The sequence below is a fragment of the Telmatherina bonti genome (assembly GCF_933228915.1).
Source record: "Telmatherina bonti genome assembly, chromosome: 8".
In the NCBI taxonomy this organism is placed as follows: Eukaryota; Metazoa; Chordata; class Actinopteri; order Atheriniformes; family Telmatherinidae; genus Telmatherina; species Telmatherina bonti.
The window spans coordinates 11845419-11864698 of NC_136626.1; the positions used below are offsets into that span (position 1 = coordinate 11845419).

The window sequence follows — 19280 nt, forward strand, 5'->3', positions numbered from 1 at the left end:
ACACACACACACACACACACATATATATATATATATATATATATATACATATATACACACACACACATATATATATATATATATATATACACACACACATATATATATATATATACACACACACATATATATATATATATATATATATATATGTGTGTGTGTATATATATATATATATATAATGTGTGTATATATATATATATAATGTGTGTATATATATATATATATATATAAAATGTGTGTATATATATATATATATATATATATATATGTGTGTGTATATATATATATATATATATATATGTGTGTGTGTATATATATATATATGTGTGTGTGTATATATATATATATATATATATATATATATATATATATATATATATATATATATGTGTGTGTGTGTGTGTGTGTGTATATACACTACTCACAAAAAGTTAGGGATATTTGGCTTTCAGGTGAAATTTATGGAAAATGCAATATGTTCATGCTACAGTGATATAATATCATAAAAGGAAGACATTTAAGTAGAAGGATGCACTACTGATCTCCTCATCTCAAAAAATTCATTCAACACAAAAGGTAACAACAATGGTAGTTACACCACAACAAAAAATTTGAACGTCTCAATATCTTGTCATGTGCCCTTGAGCATCAATTACAGCTTGACAACGACGTCTCATGCTGTTCACAAGGCAACTTATTGCCTGCTGAGGCATGGCATCCCACTCTTCTTGAAGGGCAGCCCTCAGGTCATTGAGGTTCTGGGGTGCAGGGTCTCGAGTCTCTACACAATGGCTCAGCTGATCCCACAGGTTTTCAATGGGATTCAGGTCTGGAGAGAGTGCAGGCCATTCCATCTGAGGTACACCAGTCTCCAACAGCCGTTCCCTGATGATGCGGCCTCGATGAGCAGGAGCATTGTCGTCCATGAAGATGAAATTGGGCCTGTGCTGTTCATGTAGGGGCACAATCACTGGATTAATGATGTTATTCAGGTAGTATGGGCTTGTCACTGTACCAGTCACAAAGTGTAGGGCAGTTCTGTACCAAGTGGACACCCCTGCCCACACTGTAACACCACCACCACCAAAAGCTCGCCTGGTGACAACAGTGGCTGATGCATAGCGCTCTCCCTGACGTCTCCAACATCGTTGCCGGCCATCATTTCTGCTCAGTGTGAATCGACTTTCATCAGAGAACAGCACTGAGGCCCACTGGCTCCTCGTCCAGCGTAAATGCTCCCTGGCCCATGCAAGACGATGAAGCCTGTGTCTGGTGGTGTGGTCAGGTACCCGTGCAGGTCGTCTAGCACGCAGACCACGCTGATGGAAACGGTTTCGAATGGTCTGACGTGACACTTGGGTGCCTCTCACCTCTCATAAACGTGCCTGGAGTTGAGTGGCATTCATCATCCGGTTTCTCAGGGCAGTGTTCACAATGTAGCGGTCATCAGCACGGGATGTAGCCAAAGGACGTCCACTTCTAGGCCTTTCTGTGACTCTTCCAGTCTCTCGATATCTCTTTTGCAACCTGCTGATGACACTCTGTGACACTCCAAGCTCAGTGGCCACTTCTGTCTGAGAACGTCCTGTTTGAAGCATCGCAATGGCAAGGGACTGTTGTTCCATTGTTAGGTGTCGTCTTGATCTCATGATGTCAAAATGTGAACAGCATGATGAGGACAACCGTTTAAACACCAGCTCTAATTGAACCAGGACATTTACTGGTCAATTCAAGGATCACACACCTGCCGTGATTTTTGCCGAACAGCAACTTGTGCAAAATTTATTGAAACTTTTAACAGTTGGACATGTGCATTTAAAAGCTTAGAGAAGATCACATTAAGTTCAACTGTACAGGTTTGAATGCATTTTAGGCTTGTTGTGAAATTTCACCCAAAAGCTGAATATCCCTAACTTTTTGTGAATTTTTGTGAATAGTGTATATATATATATATATGTGTGTGTGTATATATATATATATATATATATATATATATATATATATATATATATATATATATATATATATATATATATATATATATATATATGTATATTATTTATATTATATTATATTATATTATTTATATATATATATTTATATATATATATATTTTATATATAAATATATATATTTATAAATATATATATATATATTTATATATATTTATATTTTTATATATATATATATATATATATATATATATATATATATATATATATATTTATATATTTATATATATATATATATATATATATATATATATATATATATATATATATATATATATATATATATATATATATATATATATATATGTATGTATATATATATATATATATATATATATATATATATATATATATATATATATGAACAATTTGAGAAATTATAGGTATGTAATACAATTTATCAATAAATCTTTTACCATAGAATGTTAAGTTATTTCCTGATAAATAAGTAAATAACAAACCAGCCAATCAACTTTTTTGTTACGAAAACACAAGATTCCACCAATCAGATTCTTTTCCGGCATCTATGACCCGTGTACAGTATCCAATCAGCTTAGGGTGTGGGTGGGACTTCTTAGCTTCCACCTGCTGTCACAAACATTGGGAAGTCAATGTCAAGTCACCAGCGGCCACTGGAGTATCTGGAACGGCAAGAAGAATTTTTAGACCACTTTTATTACAAAAAGGTAATTAGTAACAACTCATTTAAATTTAATAGCTTATTAAGTACGTGTATTGTCTTCTGAATAACCCTTGCAACGATGGCAGCATCACTAAGATGCTAAGAGGACGCTAACATCACAACTAAATCTACATGTTAGTTTTCTACTAACCAAGGTAATTTATCCATTAACTACCTGCTTTGCTGCAATATAAACCTGCAACTACAGTACTTAAAATCAGCATTTGTGTACATTTATTGACATACTTTTAGATTATTTATTTGAAATGTTCAAATGTGTTTATCCTGTTAAAAGGATTTTATTACCTAATTTGCTGGGGATGTTACGACATGGCATCATATCACACTCTTTTTCCTGCCGTAATAACCTACCAACACTTTGCTGTCATTTGCAAAGCTTTTAAACAGAAAATACAAAAAAAAAATAAAAAAAAAAATCATGCAATAAAATATCAAAATATAGAAATAGTTTAAAATATCAAAAGTTGAGTCCTCGTTATATCTACAAATGAATGCTACAGCCACACTGACATCTGCAGTGCTTTCAGATGGATACAAATATTTTGATGTATTTGCAAAAGAAATGAGCATATCCTTGTCTCCGGACACACCTCAGTTTATTTACTAGAGCCACAACAGGGCACATTCAGAAGGCAGTGGCAGAGCAAAAGTGACTGCCTCAGAATGAATCAGGTAAGCTGTTTGGATCAGGAGGATTTCAGGATAAAGCAGGGGATTGTCTTTGTTGAGGAGAACTCGGTGGTCACGAAAGTCACAACACACATACAAAGAGCCTGTTGGAAACTTTAAACCGTCTTCTTTATATTTTTGTGGAAGAAAAGAGGATGAGTGAGTTTATAAATTCAAAGCGTAAAAGTTTTCTCCAAGGCAAATATTTGTCTCAGATTCACACTTTTTATTCGTGGTTGACATATCATCGTTTGCATTTTTAAAGAGTTTAAATATTTGAATGTTTCTAATCTTGAGTTTTCCTCTTGTGTCTGAGTACTGATTTCTTCGTGTTTTTCTTCATGTATGGACGATAGATAATGTAATAGAAGCAGATGGCAAGAACGACATGATGGCATTTCTTTTTCCCATTTTATTTTTTTGGTTTATTTTTCAGCATTACATCATGGCCAGGTAGCTGCTCGAAACGATGGGGTTTTTCAGACAGCTTTTCCTCTTGCTCTGGAAGAATGTCGCGTATCGCAAAAGGAACAAGGTACTCCCCATTTTCTTTCAATAGTTAAAAAGAAAAGTTTTCTCATTCTACAAGAAAACATGTAATATTAGACACAGTTTAGATATTTGATGCTTTTTTATCCATCTGCATCCTTTTAATTATTATATTGTCATAACTCCAATTATATGACGTTTTGTTCATAAATTTAGTTTTTTTATTTGTATTACACACTATAGTTGAATAATTATTCAGTTTAGGTCATTGACTCTTTGATTTTCTGTTAACACTAAATATGTTGTCCTCTTGTGCAGCTTCAGCTGGTCATTGAGATCCTCTGGCCGCTATTCCTCTTCTTCATCCTCATCTCTGTTCGTCATTCAAACTCGCCTTACAAAGAAGGCCCATGTGAGTGATACTGTGTCCATGTCCATGTTCTTGCACTGGCAAACTTGCAGCCCTGATAAAGGGCCTTTTGCCAGCCAACTAAAGAAGATTAACTCAGTGAGAGTGATACTTGTTCCATGCACGCACATTTGTTTTTTAAACCTGCAGTGCTCTTGACCTTCTTAAAGCTCCTGCGTTGTCATAAAGTGATATAACATGACATGTTTACATATAAAAATGACGCAGAATTTAGGTCAGTTAGTTAGTGTTTTGCTTTAACGCAATGTAAAAGCAAAATAAATTTATGACATCACATCAAAAGTACCTTGTAGAACATCAGAACTGAACATTCAGTGCAGATGAAGGGTTTGTTATTTACTATATACACATAAATATGTGTATATAGTAAATATGCATTTATATATATTGCAAAATGTGCATTTATATAGTACATATATAAATGCACATTTAAATGATAGGAAAAGCAATAGTTTCTTAAGATCTGATGTATTTATTGTCCTTTTGTACCAGATATGTTGGTACACTGAAGCAAACCAAAAGACAAATTTTCTTTATTTGTTTTTTTATATTTTTTTGGGATCAAAACAAAATAAATATAAGACCATATTTTTTGGAAAAATGCTGATAGTGTTTTACTTTTTTTGTATCCCGCGTCAACTTCTTGGCTCTAAACAGTTTTTTCCATCTTAACTTGTAGGTCACTTCCCAAACAAAGCCTTGCCATCAGCAGGCACCTTGCCCTGGGTTCAGGGCATCATCTGCAACATCAACAATCCCTGTTTCCACAGCCCAACACCAGGAGAGACTCCAGGCCAAGTTGGCAACTTTGACAACTCCATGTAGGTAGACTGGAAGTAGAAGCAGACTAATTATATAATTATATATATAATTATATAATTAAATTATATTTTATATATTTGTGTGTGGTTTTGATAGAAAGCATGGGAGATTTCAGACTGCCATTAACATTTCTTTTTATGTTCATCTTACATAATCAAAAATGCTTTAGCGTAAGACTGCATGCAGCTACACAAAGGAAAAGTTTGACTTGTTTAAGAATGCTGCATTTCTAAGAATTAGATCAGAAGGTTAAAATATCTTATATGTTGAATCATAGATATACAGCCAGCTGTTTATTTTAGCATAACGACTACAAACTGAGAAGACTCAAGACTAAGTAGTTCTGACTGCGAAGTTCATTGATAAAGAGATTATTTATTGTCTGTTTTATCTTCAGAAAAACCTGAGAAGAAGTTGATTTTTTGTGATTTTAAGGGGCAAAGCAAATTTTTCAGACACTTAGGCAAGACTAGTTCCTACTTCCTACTTTTATATATATTTATTTTATTTATTAAAATTAAAATTAGCTAAAAATGTATATCAGTATTATGGGGTAAACAGGATTTGTTGTTTGCAGATACTTGTTGGGATCTGGGGTGCCTGGGTCAGTGAATACTGTAGTAATTTCTTTAATTGACCTATGCTGTCAGAAACAGTTATTTTATAGAAGTCTGTCAATATATGGTACAGTAAATATATATTTACCGCACATCTTCACCAGACTAGTTATCTCTTTGTCTTCTTCTCCAGACTGTCGCGTCTCTTTGCGGATGCTCAGACTCTTCTATCCTTGACCACAAACCAGAGCTTCTCTGATTATCAGGAGATGATGGAGAGCGTCCGGCTGCTGGGAGGAAGACTTGACTCATTGCCAAGTATGTGTTTGAATTTTGTCCTGGCATGATTTGTCACATTTGAAGTTATTGAGGGAAGAACTTGTCATGCACCCCCTTATTTCACTGAGATTCTTTACCTGGATTACAACAATGTGTGGACATAATTTCAGCAGTTTTGAAGTATCAGTCAACTGTGTGGACACACATTTCTATTTATTTTGAAAGTCAAGTATGTGATCAAGATTGCTTTTCGAGTGATAGTGAATCATAGACATGATTCAAAAGTCTCAACAGTTTCTTATTCAGAGCTGCAGTTTGCGTTGGTTATTGTGCGATGAGGAGAGAATATCAAGGTATTTTTTTTATCCCTATTTTTATTCTCATCCAATCTAAACCTTATTCTATCAAGCATATCTAAGAAGTTTTTAGCACTTTAAGGTATATGCAGGTCATTAAAACACAGAGGATATAGAAATATTTGAGATATTTTTGTTTTGTTTTTGTTTGTCTTAAGTGTTTTTCCCAGACTTAGCTGAGCTCACTGAGGGTTTACATTAAAAAGCTGTAGTTGACCTGTATAAATGGTTCAAACAGGTGTTAAATGACAGACTGATTGTCTACTATTGCTGTTATGTCTACTATTGCTGTTATGTCTGCTTAGCTTCTCCCTGTTGAGCCCAGATTGAGTTACACGACGGCCCCTGACTAACAGTGGAGAAACTGAAAGCAGGTCTTCAATATCTGTGAGCTTTTTTTTCCTCGTCTGTCCACTGTGGACTTTACATGTCCATCTTCTTACTCTGACAGCGATAATTCACTGATCTAACCTTCAGCGTCCTGCATTTTTAATGATTATGGATGTCCAAAATGTTCACTAATGCTGTATAACGGGAAATTTAGTTATCAATAAAATCAGCGAGACCTTTTATGTGTTCAAAGGTAAAGGTATATTAATGTGAACAGTTTGTTATTTTAGAAGCTCATTTGCTAAAGAAGAAAACGCTTTATCCATCCATTCATCCACTTTCTGCCGTTTATCTGGAGTTGGGTCGCAGGGGAACCAGCCTAAGCAGAAAAGCCCAAACTTCCCTCTTACCAGTCACATTTACCAGTTCATCAGGGTGGATTGTGAGGTGGTCCCAGGCCAGCCAGAGACATAATCCCTTCAGTTTGTCCTGGGTCTTCCCAGGTGTCTCCTCCCACAGGGATATAACAGGGAGGCGTTCAGGAGGCATCCTAACCAGATGCCTGAGCCACCTGGTTTAGCTCCTCTCAATGTGGAAATCCTATTCAGAGTCCTGAAGGAGGCAGGGGAACTTGCCAAACCAGTCTACATGTGTTTTGTGGACTTGGAAAAAGCCTTTGACCGAGTTCCTCGGGAACTCCTGTCAGAGGTGCTCTGGGAGTATACGGTACCGGACCTCCTTGCATGGGCTGTCTGCTCCCTGAATGACCGGTGTCAGAGCTTGGTCGGCATTGCCGGCAGTAAGATGGATACGTTTCCAGAAAACCCTTTAGTGCCGACCTAATATCTTATACACACACTCAAGTTATTTATTTTTCTTCAGCAATGTGAAAAAACAGAGCAAAAACAATTTTCACACAAACTTATAAACTCCAAAATGCCCACTTCCCTCAGTTTGTCAACAAATCGGCGAACTGCTCACATATGAGATTGTCTGCTTTGTTGTAATTGTACAGAACTAATTACTGTGTTTTCCACTGTAGCTCTCCCAGTAAAAGAATACCTGAGACCCAATGAGACTTTCTCCACCTTTCTCTTGACCAACACCAGCCTGTCGCCTGCAGTTGTGGACCAGCTGATGAACGCTCAACTTAACCTCCAGGTTTAGTCTTTGTTTATCAAACTTTACCAAAGTCTGCTAGTGCAAGTGACAGACCAACTTCAGCTAAATTCAGGAAAACTGGTTTATTTATTCTTGCTACCGCAAAATGACAAATTTTAGAAAAATGTCGTAACATGTTCTTGGCTGGTTTACGTTTCATTTCAGTTTAACTTGATTTAAGTCCAATTAGGAAGAAAGTTGCATTCAAAATGCAGGATGATTACAGTTTTATGTTATGCTGCAATTTACTTTACATTATAAAGTATGTTTCATATCATTCTATGTTTCCATAAGTAGTTAGTGTTACACATTTCATATATTTGTTTCATCTCTGATTTGTCTCGCAGCTGAACATTGTTAAATATGTTGTGTCACCTCCAGGCGGTGTTTTCTGGAGCTCTGATGCCATTGAAGGTTCTGGTGTGCAATGCAAGTGCGCTGGAGCAGCTGCTATCTGTAGACGGAGGAGCAGCCAACATGAATGATCTTCAGACTCAGCTGTGTGACCTACCAGCTGATGTCCTGCAGTCGGCTGAACGCCTTTTCGTCACGCAGCGTGACTTGTCCAAGATCTTCACAGTAGGTGTTATTTCAATTATTAGTATAGAGAAAGCTCTAGATAAAAAGAAAAAAACACTTGAACTGTTTACTGACACATCCTCCATTTACCTGAAGTTGTAACTGTAAAGACAGAGTGTGTGTCGAGTTTGTGTCACATGTTCTGAAAGTGTGTCTGCAATGTTTTTGGGCTGATACAGAGGCACTTCTTATCTAGAACTAGGGATGCACCGATACCGATACTGATACCAGTATTGGTATCGGCTCGATACCAAGTGTGTGTACTCATACTTGGTATTAATCAAAGTGTACCGATACCACACTAGTCAAGCTAGCGCAGATGTGTTTGATGACATTCTTCTGATGTGCTTTAAAAGAAATAATTGCTTTGTATGTTAAAATATGACATTTTTTGTAACACTAAAAGCTATATCATTGTTTCAAAACCACTTATTTATAGTTGTATTTAGGTAAAATTTGCCAAATCAAAGTAAAACTTGTTGAAATTGTTCGATCTGTAATGTTATTATGATGAATTTGATGATGAATTTTTTTATTTGTTCATTCCATGTTCAGTTTAACTTTACATTGTTACAAATAGGCACAGATAGATGATTAAGTCTTATATAATCTGCCCCATAAAGCACCTTTTGAATAATAAGTTGAGTTGTCTTCACTAAATTAAATTAACCTCCACCCTAACCATGTCACCATACTACTTCAGCATAAAATAAGAGAAATAAACAAAAAACAAAAAAAAAACCATTTGTCTTGTGTATCTGTAGATAGATTCAATAAACTTACAATTGTGTATACAGTCTCATAATTCTATCCTTGTAAATTTTTTAATATGAAAACACTTGTGCAATATTGTAGCTCTTTGTATAAGGAGTTCCATAACTTAGCTCCATAAACAGACACATACCTCTGCTTCTGTGTCGTTCGAGCAAACAAAATTCGAAAATCATCTCTCCGCCGGTGAGAAAATTTATGTGAACTGAAAGTGAAAAGTTTTTGAACAGCATCAAGTAAAATTCTCTGTTTAGCTTTCCACATGACAAGTGCACATTTTAAATCAACCAGATCCTTAAATAAAGTTGTCTGGTTGTCAGAAACAAATTATTATCTGTATTGGTGAGGTAACTTCAGAAAGGATGGTTAATTTATTACAGCCTAATGAAATCTTACACAGTTATAACAGCAATAATAACCATAGTCACAATAATGTTCACATAATCAGATTTGGTATCGGTAAACATCGGTATTGGCAGATATTCGAGTTATTGGATCTCGCAAAAAGTGGATCGGTGCATCCCTATCTAGAACATCTGTGATGACAGGTTAGGGGAGTGTTTCTCATTTCCAGTCCTCAGGCCTCCCCTGCCCTGCTGCTTTAGACATGATCCTCCTCCAAAGTCAGATTATTGAACTTCCTCATCAAGTTCTTTGCAGCCTGTTAGCAAGCCTTCAGTTCATTCAGATGTGTTAAAGTAGGGTTGCCTATAAAACATGCAGGGCTGAGGACCAGAATTGAGAAAAACTGGGTTAGGGTAAGCTTGACTCCTCAGAGACTTAACTTTTCCTGCTTATACCCAAAACACATTAAAAAGGAATCCATTCACATGGAGGCCTGTGTTATGTAAAATACAAGTAGTTTGTTTACATGCAGTCCAACTTTTCTCCCCGACAGAGAGACCGCATGATAACGAGCGGTGAAGACATCAGGATCATCAGTCAGGCCATCAGTTCAGTTGCAGATGAGCTGGCTGTACTCATGAACGATGTAAGAATTTATCTTTATTTATATTTAGATTTCCTTGTGCCTGTTGTTTATTTCTCTGTCTGTCTCTGCCTTTGCTTTTAATCCAAACTTTTCTCTCCTGTCTTCCATCAGCTGTCCTCCCTCAGCAGTCTATTAGAGATGAATGAAGCTCTTAATTTACTCTCGTCTGAAAATCGCAGCTTTAAACCCAGAGAAAGTTTCCGAGCTTTTTCAACTATCATATGTGGTCATCCTGACATTGGTGGCGACCGCATCCCATCGCTCAACTGGTATGAAAGCAATGACATCAAGTCTTTCTTGGGCAAAGACGGCACAGAGGAAGTGGAGCTCATCACTGACAACAACACAAGTAAGAGGTGTCATGGATGAGAAATGTCAACTGTTTTTATTAATTAATCATCTCCACATGTCCCGTAGTGCTTCATGATCTGATAAGTTGAAGTTGGATCATGATAGGCTTTGATAGAGAAATGCATAATCAAATTATCTGCCAAGATTAGTTTAGAAATGTCTCCTACGGACGACTTCCCAGATTGTGACGTTTAAGAATCACATCCCAGTGATTTCATGCCGTTGCATTGTCTCAATAGTCCTATTTGGTCTAATTTTTTGCTCTTGCAGCTCCATTCTGCAGAAGTTTGATCGAAGGCCTGGAGTCCAACCCCTTGTCTCGCATTGTGTGGCGAGGAATAAAACCTCTGTTCATTGGAAAGCTGCTATACACACCAGATACGCCTGTAGTGCAGCAAGTCATGAAAGAGGTACACCCCGCCAACATTCAAAAACTGTTTTGACCATACCTACTTCATGTGATCAAACTTTTATCAGAAAAAGAAGAGTTGCTTTTAAAATAACAGGAATTGAGGTATTAAAAAACACTGAATATCACTGGTTGCAGGCAAGTAGGATTGTTGAAATGAAGTTGAAGTTTTATGTGCAGGATTGCATCGAGTTGAAGAGGACCCATGCCTTGATTTGGTTTATTTGGATTCATTGTTTAATCTTACTTTAATTTGATGCTTTTGTAGGTGAACAAGACTTTTGAGGATCTGCAGATTCTCCAGGACCTTAAAGAAGCCTGGCTGGAGGTGGGACCACAAATCAAGAACTACATGGAGACCAGCGTGGAGATAAAACTGCTGCAGGTGCGACACACTCACTGCTCTCCCGTTTCAGGATGATGAGTGTGTTAAGTCACATTTGATGCTAGAAAACTATTATGATATATTTATCTTGACACTGATATTCCACTTTGTATGTTTGCTTTTGCGCTAGGACTTGCTTAAGCGTCCAGAGATTGCTGTACTGATCAACCTACGTTTGGAAAACACGCCGTGGACCGCCTCCCAGATTGCCCATTTCCTGTCTACACCCCCGCCAGACACCCCGAGGAAGCCTGGAGCACTGCCTACATGGCTGGACCTCTACAATGACCTCGACTACACCATTACCATTCTCGCACAAGTCGTTGAGGTTCTTGTCTTCTTAATTTCATCATTTTTATTCAATTCTAAAACATGGATAGAAGTCAGATGTTCAGATGTCACATTGGAAGAAGTGGTCTGTTTATTAAATAATTTTTTTTAATTTTGTCCTTTTTTCTAATGTTTGTATTTACACTTTTGACAAACAGACCAGTTTTTTCTTGGATGAGTGAATCTTTTATTGCTATCATCCTGCATGCTGACGAAATTGAACTGATTTTTTTTTAGCTGTTTTTATATATTTGACTGTTGTAAACATGTAGAAATACAAAGAGAGAACATATGAAAATATAAAGGCACTACATGAGATCAGATTATCAAGTTTCACATTGTCTTTCTTGTAATTTACTGTCTTTTCTCCTGCCTCAGTGTTTCTCTTTGGACAAACTGGAGGGTTATGACACTGAGGGTGAGCTGATCGACCGAGCACTGGAGCTGTTGGAGGACAGGCAGTTTTGGGCAGGTGTTGTTTTCCAGCTACCTAACGCATCCTCAACAGAGCTGCCGCCTCACGTCTCCTACAAGATCCGAATGGACATTGATGATGTGACCCGGACCAACAAGATCAAGGACAGGTATTTGGGAGTCATCACATGCATTGATTTGTATATTATTTACTTTTCCTTTAGAGTGTTTCAGTTTTTATTTAAGTTTTTTTTTTAAATTTAATATGACTGTAAAACTTCTTATTGGTTTAGCTGCATGTTTAACAATCCTTAACATTTCTCTCAGGCTTAGGCATCAAGTAAAAAAAAGGATTTAAACATTTTGATGTGGCTGAACCAAACACATTTCGCAAATGTTTCACCTTGTTTTTAGGTTTTGGGATCCTGGGCCTTCTGCTGACCCGTTCAACGACATGCGCTACATTTGGGGCGGCTTCGTCTATATTCAGGACCTGGTGGAGAGAGCTCTGAGCAGCATGCTAACTGGAGTTAAACAGACTACTGGCATCTACATCCAACAGATGCCTTACCCTTGTTACGTGGATGATATGTGAGTGACAGAAGCTGTGAATCATTGAGCTGCTTTTCTGGAACAAAGTTTACGCCAGTTTTATGCAGGGATCATATGTTGATAAAGGCACATAATATACCTGTTATCTACATGAGGACGTGTTCTCTATTCTTTTCATGTACAATTTACTTGTTCTCTCTGCACTTATTAGAAGATATTTGAAAGCATAATTTGGTGTTAAATGTGTCCATAAAAACACATCTTGCTTAATTTATATTTTAGTTCTGTTTTGAAGAAAAATTATAACCTGAAATACAATTTCCCAGGTTGCCACTCAAAGGGAAAAGACATCAGATTCTTTGCAAATTCGAGCCAAAACTTACTTTGAAAGCTCTGGTGCTGCGTGAATTATAAATTTTCTGTTAGTGGATGTGTGTTCAGAAGGTTTGCTCGCTCAAAACACTTTACCATCAGTTGTGTCACTTTCAATGTGAAACAAAAGAACAATGGTAATGGTAATGTTTCCTGTGCAAAGTAGAAGCAGGGCTGCTAACCACAGAGGGCTGTTGCAGAAGACATGACTAACGACAGCAGCCCTGGTACAATCACAGACATTCCCACAGACTTTTCTACCTACCAGTGGAAAGATGTGACAACTGATGTGCAACATACCTATTTAGCATTATGTCACTGGCCCAGCAACACATACATACATGTTTGGACAAACCAGTGAGACCACTTCCATAAAACAGCATGCAGAATCTGTTCTAATAATCTGAAATGAGAAAACAGACATTGTTGTTCATCTTCCAAGAAAAGCAATGACCTGAAAAGGACGGAACCAAAACACGGATAGTAATACTATTTACAGCGATATCAGCTTCTAAGTAATTTACTATAAAATGATCCAGTCCAATCCACTTTTTTTATAAAGCACATTTTATAAATGTGAACAGTTTCCAAAAGTGCTGCACAGAATAAAACTAAAACAATGTTACAATACTAAAATATCAGTAAATACAAAGTAATAAGCTTAAAATCAATCCCAATAAACAGGTAAAAACCAATAAACAATTTAATAAAATGAAAAGACACAGAGGACCACACAATTCACACGGTGTTAAAAGCCAAAGAATAAAAGGGAGCCTTAAGACGAGACTAAAAACACTCCAGTGTGGGGGCCGTTTCGACAGTTCAGCTCCAGCCACTACGCAATAAACTGCTCCACAATCAGCATCACCTCATAATTCTGCTTTTTCTTCTCAGTTTTCTTCGTGTGCTGAACCGCTCCCTGCCTCTTTTCATGACCCTGGCCTGGATCTACTCGGTGGCCATGATCATCAAGGGCATGGTGTATGAAAAGGAGGCGAGGCTGAAGGAAACCATGAGGATTATGGGTCTGAGCACGGGAACGCTGTGGTTCAGTTGGTTCATCAGCAGCTTGGTCCCCTTTTTAATTTCTGCCGTGCTTCTAATAGGATTGCTCAAGGTGAGAAGACCACTCAACTTAAACTTTTCTTGTTGTTTTTCTTAACTTGAAATTTGTCAAAGGACAAATGCATACCAAACCACCTGTCAACGTCTGAACGCCTTCTCTCTTTCTTCCAAGTGGGGTGACATCTTGCCATACAGCGACCCAGCTGTTGTCTTCTTTTTCCTCACGGCGTTTGCCACTGCCACCATCATGCAGTGTTTCCTCATCAGCACTTTCTTCTCCAAGTCCAACCTGGCTGCTGCCTGTGGAGGGCTCATGTACTTCAGCCTCTACCTGCCTTATGCACTCTGTGTTGCCTGGAGAGACCACCTCAATTCCACGCACCGAATCCTAGCTGTGAGTCAATCTTTGCTGGGATCTGAGAATTGCTTCCCACAATTCTGGATTTGCATTTATGCATGCAACATATTGTGTGGTTTTGTTTTTTCAGAGTGTCTTGTCTCCTGTGGCCTTTGGTTTTGGCTGTGAATATTTATCTCAGTATGAGGAGCAAGGTGTGGGTATTCAGTGGTTCAACCTGAAGTCCAGCCCCGTTGATGGAGACTTGTACAACTTAACTACCTCAATAGTCATGCTCTATGTGGATGCCTTTATCTATGCCGTTGCAGCCTGGTACATCGAAGCAGTGTTTCCTGGTATGACAACTCGAGCTTCATCATTTCTTGTGAATAGTTGTTGTGATTATGTAATAAGCATTATATCCTGAGCTGTGGGGCTGTGAGGATATACTTTTGTCCCGATTCCATCTGATTTTTTGGGTGCTGATTCGATTTAAATTGCGATTCTCACAATTCTCCAATATTGCTGATTTTTGTAGATTAAAAAGAAAAAAAAAATGTATAAAAAACTTTTTTTTGCTCGTCATTTTTCTTTATTTTATCCAGACCATCATTCTGCTGCTATTATGCCGAAGAGACAAGTAAAAAATTCAAGAAAAACAGTAAAAATTACAAAAATGTTATAGTGCATTAATTTTATTTAATTGAAAAAAAAAAGAAGATTTTTTAACAAAAATAATTGATTTTAAAATTGTGAAGAAAAAAAATCCCAATTTAAGATTTTTTGATTTGATTTTCCCACCCCTACTGAGCTGCATGGAAAAATTTTTTCTTTAGGTTTTTGCTCACAGTGATTGCTTATTGTAAATTCAGTAGAACAGTATAGTTTTCTATTTTAGTCTAGTGGATCCATTTATCTATGCATCTGTGCACCAGGTGAATATGGGATTCCCAGGCCCTGGTACTTCATCTTCCAGCTCAACTACTGGGGTGGAGTTCCTCTTGAAGCAGGCATGCCGATCCCACCAGCACCCACAGACCAAAACGAAGGTACAAATAGCAACTGATCATTACCTTGTCTCTTTTTCTTCAAGCAGGACCAAAACTTAGCTTTCTATTCATTTCAGTTTTTGTACTTGGACACTGAAGAAAGTAAAATCCTCAGCTGTAACTGGATGTTTTCAGCTTTGGTCTTCTTACCACTAAAGAGACTATGCAGGCAGTTTTGTGAGCTTAACACCATTAACTGAAAATCAACGTAACAAGCTGCAGCTATAAGCTCATTAAGTAACAAGGTTTAAGAAAACAAGATGACTGAAATTCAATTTGAAGTCCAGACTTCTGAATCAAACTTTATTTTTTCTACTACAATCTCTTATTTTGTTTTTTTTTTCCCCACACATCACTGATAGAACAATAGCTAGTTCCTTATCTGCATCAGTTTTTATCCTCAGCATGCTTCTATCTTATCTTTTTGTGTCTGTATTAAGATAACATGGAGCAAGACCCCAACAACATGACCCTTGGTGTGAACATCCGAAACCTGGTGAAAATCTACAAGAAAGGAGGGAAACTTGCTGTCAACCATCTCAATCTGAAGTTTTATGAAGGGCAGATCACCTCTTTTCTCGGCCATAACGGAGCTGGTAAAACCACCACCATGTAAGTCCTGCAGACGGAGAGTTTAGTGAAAATGACTCTAAAGAGAAATTTATTCTGTTAATCAGCCATTAGTGCATGCAAGATCATGTATATATTCTACATAATCATCTTTGACTGTTGATTTATGTGATGTAAGTAAAATGATTTCAAGATTTAATTTATATAGAAGGTGTGTTAAAACAAAAACCTGTTTGTCAGATCTGTCCTGACTGGCCTGTTCCCACCCACCTCTGGGACCGTGTACATCAAGGGGCTGGACATTCGTTTTGACATGGACATCATCAGGAGGACTCTGGGAGTTTGTCCACAGCACAATGTCCTGTTCGACATGTAAGTCTCAAAATCTGTTGTAAACTGTCACGATGCCCGGTGGAGGTGGTGTGGACCCAAATGCAGGGACGAGAGGCAGAGCCAAGATGTTTTAATCCAAAATAAAGAACTTCAATTCCAAAAATAGGGGAAAACAGGGTCGCCCAGAAGACAAGCAATGAAAAAGCACTGAGAGTGTAAACCAAGGGGTAGAAATACACAGAGGGAACAACAAGGAACAGGTGAAATGAATCAGAAAATTAAAAGCAGGTGGGTTAATTAACAGGAAGCAAAACGGGAGACAATACACAAGGAACAAAACTAGGAAATGAAACAGGAAACCAGGAACAAAAGAGACAACAAGAAACATCACACCATGACAGTAAACAACTGTTGTTGTGAACTTACTTTGTGCTGCTCAGCAACGATAAAATGTTTAAGTCTCTTGTTTACAAAATAGTTCAGACTCTGCTGTGGTTCTGAATTATATTCACATGCATCATGTTTTCTAAAATCGTCCTCAATATTTGTCCTGAATGACAAGATTAGATGTGGCACTGAAAGCCAAACAGCTTTTGCATCTCATGATGATAACAAAACTATGAAGCCTTGCAAATTCTCACCATTTCTAAAGCTTTTATGGGCACAAATGAACTCAAATAAGCGTTAGCTGAAAATATTAGGACACATAACCAAACCCTCCGTCATCTTGCCTTGTATAATATGGAAACTTAGCAGTCAAGCATGTTGATAAATGGACAGAAAAATTTTAAAAACACAAAAAGTGAGCAGACACTGAAGAACCTGTTAATACAAAGGCCACTATAAGGAAATGGCACATCAAAAAGCTGCTTTGATCACCTTGTGAAAATATGGGAGAAAAGTTAACACCCCTTTTGTCTTGCCACATCTGTCTAAAATAAAACAGTTTGACTGTTTATATATATCTACTAATTTAATAAATATATATTGCACCCTTTAAAACCAGGCTTACAAAGACTTTTACATAAAACACAAGTAACGAGAAAACTAACAGCTTCTCATCATCATGTTAACACCATCCTAGAGTAAAACAGGATGGTCGGTGGCTTTATTAAGGTGAGGAGATGGACAGGATTAATGCAGCCAAATGCAAAGAAATTCACACAAAGAGTGCACACACACGCTAAACCAGAGAGGTGTTTCATGCTGCATCACGCCCTGGAGGAGGAGCGTCTAGTAAGGACAATGCTTAAAGATTAGTTTCTGACATTGTTTAGTGCATCTTAGACATTCTTCCTATCCAGTCTGACAGTTTTCCGTCTGCCAGGAAGAATGGGATAAAAGCTGGAATCTGGGTTTAGAAATCTTGTATAGACTTAAACAAGAAGATAAAAAAAACTTTTGTTATCTCAGGGGCTCCTTACTGATTTCCAAGGATGCATTTGTAAATGTAAGAGTTTAGATTTAGATTTCCAATAAGTTTTGTAACTCTATTAAAACATGTTTTTATCAGTGATTATGGGGTATAAAATGTTGCTTAATCGTAAAACTGTGATAAATAATTAAGATAGCATGAAGTCAGAGTTGCATTTACGGGGAGAGTTGAATTTAGGGAAGATTCACACAAACCTTTTTTTTTTTTCAAATCCAAGTTTGTTTGCTCAAAAAAATCTGATTTGTTTTGGGGGGAAATGTGAATGTGGAACCAAATTCTGCTTCAGATCAAAGAAGTGGACTCAGTCCGTTTCAAGCAGGCCAAATACAGGAAGTGGACTACAAAACAAAGTGCATTATGGGATCAGCGTACATTCTTTACTCGCATCGTAAACATACGTGTGTGGGATATTAGACCGCTCTGCAGGAGAGCGAAAGCTCACGGGGAAAATGTGGTAGAATCAACCAGCCCACTAAGATCTGATGCACCCCCATATTTTCTCACCTCTGGTGGAGAGTGAGACACATTTTTTAAAAGGTCCGATTTGCTTCAGAAGTGCAGCATGAATGTAGTCTCTGTCTGAAATAATGTTACCAGCAGACTATCCTGATGTGACTCTGATACAGATTCTCATGTTTTCTCTGTTTTCTGTCTTGATCAGGCTGACAGTGGAGGAGCATGTGTGGTTCTATGGGTGTCTCAAGGGTTTGTCTGAAGAAGACGTTAAAGCTGAACTTGAAATTTTGCTGGAGGATGTTGGCCTGCTGCACAAGCGGCATGATCAGACCAAAAACCTCTCTGGTAATGTTATTAGTTTAGCTTGCAAAAATGGAAACAATGTTTTTTTTGTTTTGTTTTGTTTTTTCAAACTTAAAAAAAAGCATTTCTGTTTCTTTCAGGTGGCATGCAAAGGAAGCTTTCCGTGGCGATCGCATTTGTTGGAGGGTCAAAGGTGGTTGTCCTGGATGAACCCACAGCTGGTGTTGACCCTTACTCCCGCAGAGGCATCTGGGATCTGCTGCTGAAATACCGGAAAGGTACCTTTAAACAACAAATTTTATGTTCTCTGAGTGAAAGAAAAGTGATCCACAATCAATACACTAAGACAAGAGGAGAGCCGCCACCCCCCCAAAAAAGCGTTCCCACACGACGTATCCTGCTATGTTGCCAAATGCGTATCATTCAGCTTTTTAGCAAGGAATCGTTATCCTAAATATTGCACATAGTAATGACATTTTTATGCAACAGTATATGGTGAAAATACAATAATGCCTCCAGAATGTGGGTGTTTCTTTTTTAATATATATACAGAGCTCTTTGGCGGAGTTCGGTGCAGCTGAAATCAACCAAAACTGGCAACTCTGACAGGGTTAGATATGGCCGTTCAGATGGCAACGTTTTTATAAGCAGCCTGCAGCTCTTGTTTGTGGAGAGAACTGCACCGTTTAGGATCATTATGACTTGTTTAAGTAGCATTTTTAGAAAGCCAGTGGCTGCTTCACAAGCCGCAAGTCAAGAGTCAGTGA

At 37.5% G+C, this 19280-nt stretch overlaps 1 protein-coding gene across 1 annotated transcript in view; it reads left to right on the forward strand.

The window, feature by feature from the left end:
- Positions 1-3856: 3856 nt before the first annotated feature.
- abca7 (ATP-binding cassette, sub-family A (ABC1), member 7) overlaps positions 3857-19280 on the forward strand; it is a gene marked incomplete at both ends in the record, with an annotated part of 36173 nt that continues 20749 nt past the window's right edge. Inside the window, 21 exons of the mRNA XM_079245199.1 lie at positions 3857-3922; positions 4195-4288; positions 4986-5127; positions 5879-6003; positions 7693-7811; positions 8193-8390; positions 10060-10152; positions 10264-10501; positions 10774-10913; positions 11181-11297; positions 11428-11625; positions 12006-12211; positions 12456-12632; positions 13860-14082; positions 14203-14424; positions 14519-14723; positions 15303-15416; positions 15857-16028; positions 16227-16358; positions 18416-18555; positions 18654-18791. Coding sequence (XP_079101325.1) covers positions 3857-3922; positions 4195-4288; positions 4986-5127; positions 5879-6003; positions 7693-7811; positions 8193-8390; positions 10060-10152; positions 10264-10501; positions 10774-10913; positions 11181-11297; positions 11428-11625; positions 12006-12211; positions 12456-12632; positions 13860-14082; positions 14203-14424; positions 14519-14723; positions 15303-15416; positions 15857-16028; positions 16227-16358; positions 18416-18555; positions 18654-18791 — 3259 coding nt within the window. The remainder of the gene's footprint in view (positions 3923-4194; positions 4289-4985; positions 5128-5878; positions 6004-7692; positions 7812-8192; positions 8391-10059; positions 10153-10263; positions 10502-10773; positions 10914-11180; positions 11298-11427; positions 11626-12005; positions 12212-12455; positions 12633-13859; positions 14083-14202; positions 14425-14518; positions 14724-15302; positions 15417-15856; positions 16029-16226; positions 16359-18415; positions 18556-18653; positions 18792-19280) is intronic.